At 39.3% G+C, this 9,388-nt stretch overlaps 2 protein-coding genes across 2 annotated transcripts; both read left to right on the top strand.

Moving 5' to 3' along the window:
• Window positions 1-2,975: 2,975 nt before the first annotated feature.
• LOC138892565 (uncharacterized) lies at window positions 2,976-6,638 on the top strand. The gene is made up of 7 exons (XM_070176301.1): window positions 2,976-3,587; window positions 3,699-3,848; window positions 3,959-4,449; window positions 4,536-4,803; window positions 4,888-5,160; window positions 5,205-5,471; window positions 5,589-6,638. The coding sequence occupies exons 1-7, from the start codon at window positions 2,976-2,978 to the stop codon at window positions 6,636-6,638; spliced, it is 3,111 nt and encodes a 1,036-aa protein (XP_070032402.1).
• A 6-nt stretch (window positions 6,639-6,644) lies between these two features.
• On the top strand, window positions 6,645-7,277 carry LOC138892566 (uncharacterized). The gene has a single exon (XM_070176302.1). The coding sequence runs from the start codon at window positions 6,645-6,647 to the stop codon at window positions 7,275-7,277; it is 633 nt and encodes a 210-aa protein (XP_070032403.1).
• The last annotated feature ends 2,111 nt before the right edge of the window (window positions 7,278-9,388 follow it).

Here is a 9,388-nt window from a genome sequence, read left to right on the forward strand (position 1 = left end):
ACCATTATTCACAATACTAATACCATTATTCACAAAACCAATACCACCGTACTCTCAGCACGGAGTCCGATCACGATCCGATTGGCTAGGCTATCTCATTAGAGACATCAACCACAATTACTTTCAGTATCAGTACCACCGTCTTTAACACGGAGTCCGATCGCATAATTTCTTCCAACTGGTCCATTTAACTGCTTCACTCTGCGGCCATTATGCGGTCCGCAGAGTGATTCTGTAGTCACATAATTGGACCGCAAAAATGCATTTCGTTGCGAAACATTTTCCTTTACTTTCCGGTCCATTGTTCAACCCAAAACGTCCAAACAAGCCTGTTAGATTTCATTCTACCCAAACTCATCCACGAATGGAGATAATACATATTTTCATTAATTAGGCAAAAAGGTGTTCATGCCTACAATACCATTTCGGCACCACGAAACATTATTTTCTTTTGCAAATTTTACCGGGATTTACACTTAAGTACTTTGAAATTTCCTGAGGTGTTACACCCGAACTTCTACAACTCTCAGGCGAGCACCAGTTGATCGGAAATGGAGTTTCGGTAGTCCAAATCATCCAAAACCAATGCAAAAAGGTTTATGCAGATTTGGAGAACATCTCTGAGCTTCCAAAACATCACCTCATCGAACCAACTCCCACAACATTGAAAAAAGATTATTCTGCAGTGTCGAACACACCAGTCATTCGACGAAATGTCCAAGCCAATTCCACAGCCCAATTGAATGAACCTGCTATTCCTCAATCTTCTCAAGCTCATAAAGAACATAGTCGTCAACCACTTTCCCAAAATTTAATCAAAAAAGTCGAAATCAGTCACCTTCTTCTTCACCAGAATTGCAGGGGATTGTCAATGGAGGTCCAACAACTCAAAAGGAGCAAATTGTTAAGCAAACACTACCCCAAGCTCCTCGTAATGACACTGACACTACATGTATAGGAATTTTATCAGTAACAACCCGTGATCACCCTCCTCATTCTATACCAGTTGCTCAGATGGTCGACAATGGTGATAAGCCCACCTCCAATGCTCAAAGTCAATCCCAGGAACATCCAAAATCCTCAACTCATGCTCTCATTAAAGTTTCTTCTAATTTTTACAGACCAAAACACACCAAAACAAATAGCTACTTCCTGTTAACACTGCAGAAAATCCTACACATGATCAACCAGTAGTGCATAACCCCCCCTACTATGACTAGTAATCCTCAACCAAGCACTACAGACAGGCAACCCAATTCATAGACCAATCCACCCCTTCCCCCTCAACAACTCAACACTAACCATCACAAAGCCAAATACCCAGCCACTCAATTCCCCCCCCCCACGACCAACAGTCACCCATTCTTATGTTACTAGACTGAGAAATAGACATGAGGCAGAGATAACTCCTATTGAATTCTCCCCTCCCATAATTACTACCAAGCAAGGCAAACCAGATGTCATTTTTAGAAGAGAAGATTACATGGTGAAATTTGCTGATAGATGCAAGTTTACAGTGGTTGGTAAAATTGCTAACACTATGCCAAAAATGGATGTGATTAGAAAAAGCTTTATAGTGCAAACTGAACTTAGAGGTGGTGTCAAAATTTCTCATTTCAATGCAAAACCTGTATACATTGACTTGGATAATGAGTATGATCACTCAACAGTATGGACCAAGCAGTACATGTACATTCAAGGTCAAATAATGAAACTAAAAGCATGGAATCCAGTTTTCAATCCTAATGAGGATTCCCCTATTGTTCCAACATAGATTGTAATTCCTGAGCTACCCTGACACCTACATGGAAATACTCACCCCACTATTATCCCCTGTTGGTAAGGCTCTCTTTCTTGATCTAGCATCATTCCAAAAAATCGGAGGTAGTGTGGCCAAAGATAAAATGCAAATTGATCTTACCAAAGAAAGACCTAGTCATGTTTGGTTGGGTTATGATGATAACCAAGATGTTAATGGAGATGGACAATGGCTTGAAGTACAGTATGACCATGTTCCTGCATACTGCACTTACTACAGACATCAGGGACACTCAATGTCTACATGCCAACTTAGACTCAGAGATGAGGAAATCAAAAGAAGAAAGGAAGAAGAAACTGCTGGGACAAGTAACATTCAGGGAAATAACCAAAAGAAGGTTGAAGATGTTCCAGGAACAAGCAAAAGCCAACAGAAGACACAACAGGATATACCAAAGAATAATGCTCAAGACCAAAATAAAAGCCTATTGATAGCAGAACACCAAAAAGGAGCAAAGCACCAAAATGCAGTAGCTGAAACATCCAAAGAAGAATGGCAAATCCAAAAGAAAAAGAACTTCAAAGGAAACACCCAAAATAAAAGACAACATGTTTACTTGCCAAAACAACAAGCAGCTCAACAACCTAATAATGCAACCACAAAGCAGATCAATGAGCTCAAACATCCAGATATGATCTCTAATCCCTCAACTTTGGCTCCAGCTACCCTGGAGCATGATACAGATTCTATGGCTCAGAATCAAGTTCCCAATCCCCATAACCCCCACATAGAGCATATTATAGATGTTCAGAATCTTGATACCCAATCCCAAATTCCCCATGTTAATTGTGCTATTAATGAAGTTATTGGAGGAATGGAGATATGTCAGGAGAAACCGATTCACAAACAGGATGGGGTACCTTCTGGGGTTGGGATTCCTCATATTTTGCATGAGTGTGCTAATGCACAATTAACTGACCATAGGTTGGACTGTCCAACCCCTGCTACCATTGCCCTCAGCTCTGGCAATCATCAACTACACCAATATGCTGATGAAGCTGAACATTGTGAAATGATCAGCTCAGAAGAGGAATAATCAGTCCAGGAGGATGATCAAATAAGAAGACATCTGAAAGGAAAAGCCCATGAAACTGAAGATTTCAGTATCCAAACTCCCAAGTCAAAAAATAAGCCTGGCCAATTGAAGAGGAATTCTATGAGGAGACAAAATGCAGGAATTAGCATCAATGAGCCTAAAGATAACATGCATCCAAATACCTCCAACACCTATCTCCAAAGCCCCACCACTCAATTAAAATGGAACACATGCCAAGGATCTGCTGTTAAATCACAAATACCTCCAACACCTATTTCTAGAGACCTTGCTATGTTCCAACCTCTAAATGTGCCAATGAATCATGCTTGCCAGGAGATACCCTCTCAAAGCCGTTTGGACTCTCCAAAATCAACAACAGCAACAAGATGTGATAGGCAAGCATGGAGTGATTCCTGCCAAGAATCAGACATCAGGGTTGATGCAATGGAAATGTTAACAGTTGCGGAGCAGCTCCATAAGAAGCATACATACACCTCACAACATACCTTAGCTTTAGACCTTCAAACCAATGACACATGGAAGAATATACGAAAAACTGACATTACTCTGTTAGAGTACATGCCTAGGCAGCAGGACAATCATGTTACTGCAGAAGCATCTAAAGATACAATGATTTATCACCTACAAACAGAGAGTGATATGGTTACAAAATTGGGGGAAGAACAGATAGGGATCACAATTGTGGATAAAGCCTCAATATCAATGCTAATTGTATGTGCCTCAGCTAATGGATTTCCAATTCAGATCCAACTAAATGTGCCATTGATACCTCCAAATCAGGTGTTACATGACATCATTACACATAAGGAACTACCAATTTAGATTCAACAAACGTTGCTTGATAAACAACATATGGAAGATGAAGCTGATGAGGAATCAACTGTTGGGAACTTCAAAGATGTTGTCAGAGAAGGGGACCTATCTCCTAGACTGACAACCAGAAATGGAAAGAAAGGCAAAAAGCAAATACAAGTCAAAGAAACACTACCACCAACAAGAACTCTGCCCAAGAGGGCAGCCTCCACAAATAGATGATGATTAAGACACTCATATGGAATATAAGGTTTGTCAATACTCAACAGGCCTTTCAAAGGGTTATCAACATGCAAAAGCAACATGGTTTCTGCATTGTAGCACTGTTAGAACCTTTCCAGAAACAAGGGTTCATATACAAATACATGAGAAGGTTGGGTATGGAAACTACATTATCAAATATCAATGGGAAGATATGCTTATTCATAGATGTTGTTGTGGAGTGGGAGCTCCTAATAGACACTGCGCAACAACTAACAATCAAAGTTTTACATCATGGAATTGGCAAGAACATCATCATGACAGTTGTATATACAAAATGCTCCTCACTTGAAAGATTAGAATTATGGGATAATCTGTATTACCTTGCCTCTGATATGGAACTCCCTTGGGTGGTTGGAGGAGATTTTAATGTGATTCTTAATGAAGAAGAGAAGATTGGAGGACTTCTAGTATATCCCCCAGAGTATGAAGATTTTTCTTTCTGTGTCAACTCCTGTGAATTGTTTGATACTGGATACACAAGTAGTCCCTTCACATGGTAGATGGTAGATCCAATGAAGAATGCATATTCAAGAGGTTAGACAGAATATTTGTCAACTAGCAATTCAACTCTTTGTTTCCAAGTGTTGATGTGGAACACCTCATAAGGACTGGGTCTGACTATGCACCTATGCTAATGACCTGTGGGGAAGATGTTGCTCACTTTGTTAAACCTTTTAGGTTTCTCAATTTCTGGACTACACATGAATCTTTCAATGAAGTAGTGAAGCAAAAATGGATTGCAGACTTTGTGGGTGACCCTTTCCTTATGTTTAAACAAAAAATGAAAAGATTGAAGGCTGCCCTATCTCATTGGAGTAAAATTACCTTTGGGGATATATTCAATCAGCTGGTAATCATAGAAGATATTGTCAGGATAAAAGAGATGCTCTTTGAGGAAGAACCAACAAATAAGAACAGAATAATTTTACAGTAGGCACAAGCAGCACTAAAGAGGTACCTGAGCATTGAAGAGCAGTACTGGAAACAAAAGGAAGGTATGAAATGGTTTGCTGAAGGAGATAGAAACACCACTTTCTTCCACAATCATGTCAATGGGAAGAGACAGAAATTGCAACTGAAAAGGATTCAGAATGCTAATGGTGACGGGCTTGAAGACCAAGAAGGAATTGCTAATGTTGCAACTACATTCTTTCAGACACAATTCACAGAGAAAGGACAGTTCACTAGTTCTAAATTACTAAATAATGTCCCTACCATGATCTCTAATAATCAAAATAGGGAACTTTGTAGATTCCCAACAATAGAAGAGTCAAAAATGCAGTAATTGCATTGAGTGGGGACAGTGCAACTGGACCTGATCGCTTCACTGGTCTGTTTTTTCAACACTCCTGGGATACTGTGGGAAATGACATCTATAACATGCTGCAACAGTTCTACACAGGATCTCCACTACCAAAATCCATAACACACACAACCCTAGTACTACTCCCTAAGGTTCAGCAAGCACAAACATTCTCAGACCTAAGACCTAGAAGTCTTAGCAATTTCATCAATAAGGTGATTTTAAGAGTGGTACATGACAGACTAGAGAAGGTTCTACCATCACTAATATCTCCCAACTAATCTGGCTTTGTGAAAGGAAGGAGCATATTTGAAAACATTTTACTCACTCAGGAGATAGTCACTCATATCAGACTGAGAGACAAGCCAACTAATGTGGTTATCAAGCTTGATATGGCAAAGGCATATGACAGGGTGCCTTGGAATTACTTGATCCATGTGTTGAGAAAAATGAGATTTGCTGAACACTTCCTCAAACTGATATGGAACTTAATTGCTAATAACTGGTACTCAGTCTTAATCAATGGTCAAGCTTCAGGATTCTTTAAGTCCAGCAGAGGAGTCAAGCAAGGAGACCCTTTTTCCCCATCACTGTTTATATTATCAGCAGAGGTCTTATCAAGATCACTGAACAAATTGTTTGAAGATAAGAAGTTTATAGGATTTGGAATACCTAAGTGGACAGATCCTTTGAATCACCTGGCATATGCTGATGATACAATAATATTCTCATCCTCTGATCCATACTCCTTAATGAAAGTTGTTAAGGTACTAAAGCAGTATGAACACGCATCTGGTCAGCTGATAAACAAGTCCAAGAGCTCTTATTACACACATGACAAAGTGGTAAGGAATCTAGTTCATTCAGTTGGTTGTGTTACAGGTTTTAAAAAGGGAAACTTTCCTTTTAATTACCTTGGGTGTCCAATTTTCTACAATAGAAGAAGGAAGGCATACTACAATGATCTTATCAAGAAAGTAAAAGCAAAATTGCATTCTTGGAAAGGGAAACTACTTTCTTTTGGAGGAAAGACAAATCTTATATCGAATGTGCTACAAAGCCTAACTATTCACATTCTTTCAGTTATGGATCCTCCTAAAAATGTCCTGGTGCACTTGCATAAGACTTTTACTAGATTCTTTTGGAGCACTAAGGAAGAAGGAAGAAGCAGACACTGGAGCAAGTGGCTGAACATATGTCTACCTAAGGAGGAAGGAGGAATAGGGTTAAAGTCACTATTTGATGTATCCAAAGCACTATTTGCAAAACTATGGTGGAGATTTAGAACCAGCAAATCATTATGGTCTAATTTCATGTGGAACAAATACTGCAAAAAAGAAATGCCTGCTGTTGTACAGTTCAGAAAAGGATCCCAAGTGTGAAGGAAAATGTTAGAAGCAAGAGAAGAGATTGTACATGAGATTCTCTGGGAACTAAATAGTGGTAACACAAGTGTTTGGCATGAGAACTGGACAGGCATTGGACCTCTATATCATGTACTCCCTCAAAACTTCAACATAAATGAAGAAATACAAAATGTAGCAGAATTAAGGAATGGTAATACTTGGGATGATCTAACACTCGATCAAAACTTTCCAGAAGACATCTCAGACCACATCAGGCACAATGTGCCATTTGATCAGACTAGTGAAAAATGGGACACTCCTCAATGGATGCCAACTACATCTGGCAAGTTCTCTGTTAACAATGCATGGAGTATTATGAGACATAGAGGAGCAAATAACTCAGAATTATGCAACTTGTGGACAAAAGGTTTACCTTTCAAAATCTCTTTCTTTATGTGGAAACTATGGAAAATGAAGATCCCCACTGATGACTTATGGAGAAGAAATGGATACATTATAGTCTCTAAATGCTGGTGTTGCTCACCTCCAAATGAAGATTCCTACCAACACCTCTTCCTAAAGAGTGAAACAGCAGATAGAGTGTGGAGAACCTTCTTACAACTAGCTCGAATTATAATAAATATGGTACAAGTACACCAAATCATTAGAGCATGATGGAATGAACCATGGTGCCCAAAGTTAAAGCCACTCTTCCAAGCAACTCCTGCCATTATAACTTGGGAACTTTGGAAGAGGAGAAACAAGATGAAACATTGGGGAGATGTCTCAAAAAAGAGGGTAATACATGAAGTAAACAAGACACTGTACTTCCTGGAAAGAGTTAGATATCCTTGGCTGACAAACATTCCAGTATTGTGGACAGATGCCCAATGCAGGCTGGTTCAAATGCAACTCTGATGGAGCATCTAAAGGAAACCCAGGCCCTAGTTCATATGGCTACTGCATAAGAGATAGTGCTGGAGATTTGCTATATGCTAAAACTACAGACATAGGACATACAACCAACATAGTTGCTGAAGAAAAAGGAATTTTACATGGCTTGTTATACTGTGCGGATAAACAGCTTCATCCTCTAATCATGGAAACTGACTCTCTAGTAATGAAAAAGATCATTGAAGAAGAATGGGACTGCCCATGGACAATAAGAGCAGATGTCAAAAAGATAAAAGATATCAAGAACAACTACAATGTCCTGTTTCAGCATGTGTTCAGAGAAGGAAATGTTGTAGCTGACCTATTAGCTAACTTGATTTTTTCTTCTGCAGGTAACTCCATTTTTCACTCGTTCGAAAGCCTGCCTCCAGCAGCAAAGACACTCATCAACATGGACAAATCACAGATCCCTAACATTAGGGTAAGGGTAGCAAAAAGGGTCTACTATACTGATTAAGACAATCAGTGCCACATTACATGGATATATATTGGTTGTTGTTATAAATACATAAGGCAACAAGTCTATTATTAACAAAGAAACATAACCAGTGTGGGAATGACTTGAGGATATCCACTAAGAGACCAACAAAAGAGCACCAACAACAGACAATCTCTATCACTCACCAACAATGAGCTTCATAGATCCCAACACACACATGAATCTGGGAGCACAATGTTAATCCCTAATGTGTATGCTTCAGTGTGCAGGCACCAGAGAGTCTCAATAGGCAATTATACTAAGGGGTGCTGGTAGTACAAACACTCAGTACAACATTATCATACAGCAAGGAGCCAGACATAGGCCTGAAATGGAGCTAATTACCAAAACACACATCATATTAGAGAATTTTCCCTCTAATTTGGCTGTTATATGTTGCAGGAACTGAAAATGAGTCAATACTGGAGCGATTTCTGAACACTCACCAAAATCACAATAGTATAGATCAGTACTATTACTGCAACATATAACATGACAACAAATTAAAATAGCACATCAGCAACACATATAGCAATACCTCAGGACCTATAAACTGGAAGCAATTCTGCAATTCTGCTAGTCTCAAGCAGCCAGAATCAATCAGCAATATGCTACCCTGAATTAGATATTAGAAGAAGCTACATCAGTGGAGAAAGTGTAAAGCCAAGCTTCTTCAATGCTCCCAGACGACACAGACCTGGGAGCACACAACCCCATTCTTAATTTTGGTTGCTTCCTTGTGCAGGTACCAAACAGAGAACAACATAGAATAGTGTGGCCACTCGATTAGATAAACACATCAATACTTGTCTACAATTCACATACAGTAAGAAGCAGATTCTGCAGCAGTATTTTAGCACTGCCTCTGTAACATATAACATCAACAGAGCTAGAAGATATCAACACACTTTCTGTACAACTGTCAACTACTAACAACAAGGCAGCTCTCAATACACAATAGTGTGCAGCAACATGGATACTAGATTTTTGGAACTAGAGCAATGGTTCAACTGTGGAAGCTCAAACTCAATTGTTTCTGCACAACAACTGTAAACTGCTACTAAACAAGGCAGCTCTCAGGATACAAAAGATTCGAAATGACAACTGGAGTACATTAACTCACACCAAATGCTACAAAACTACTGCTTCATGTTGGTATTAATACAGTATAGTGTTTTATCATTGTCCAGTGGTATTAGTGTGAATGCATGCTCAGTCTGGAGATGCGAGAATACTATATTGTCCTTATATCACAAAGCATGCAGTACTGTATTCGGTATGCATCAAAGGGGAAATGCGTACGACCATTACTCCTTACAACATGAAGTTACGAACAGGGAAGACTTATAACTAC

Source organism: Nicotiana tomentosiformis, chromosome 5 (genome assembly GCF_000390325.3).
Source record: "Nicotiana tomentosiformis chromosome 5, ASM39032v3, whole genome shotgun sequence".
Classification (NCBI taxonomy): Eukaryota; Viridiplantae; Streptophyta; class Magnoliopsida; order Solanales; family Solanaceae; genus Nicotiana; species Nicotiana tomentosiformis.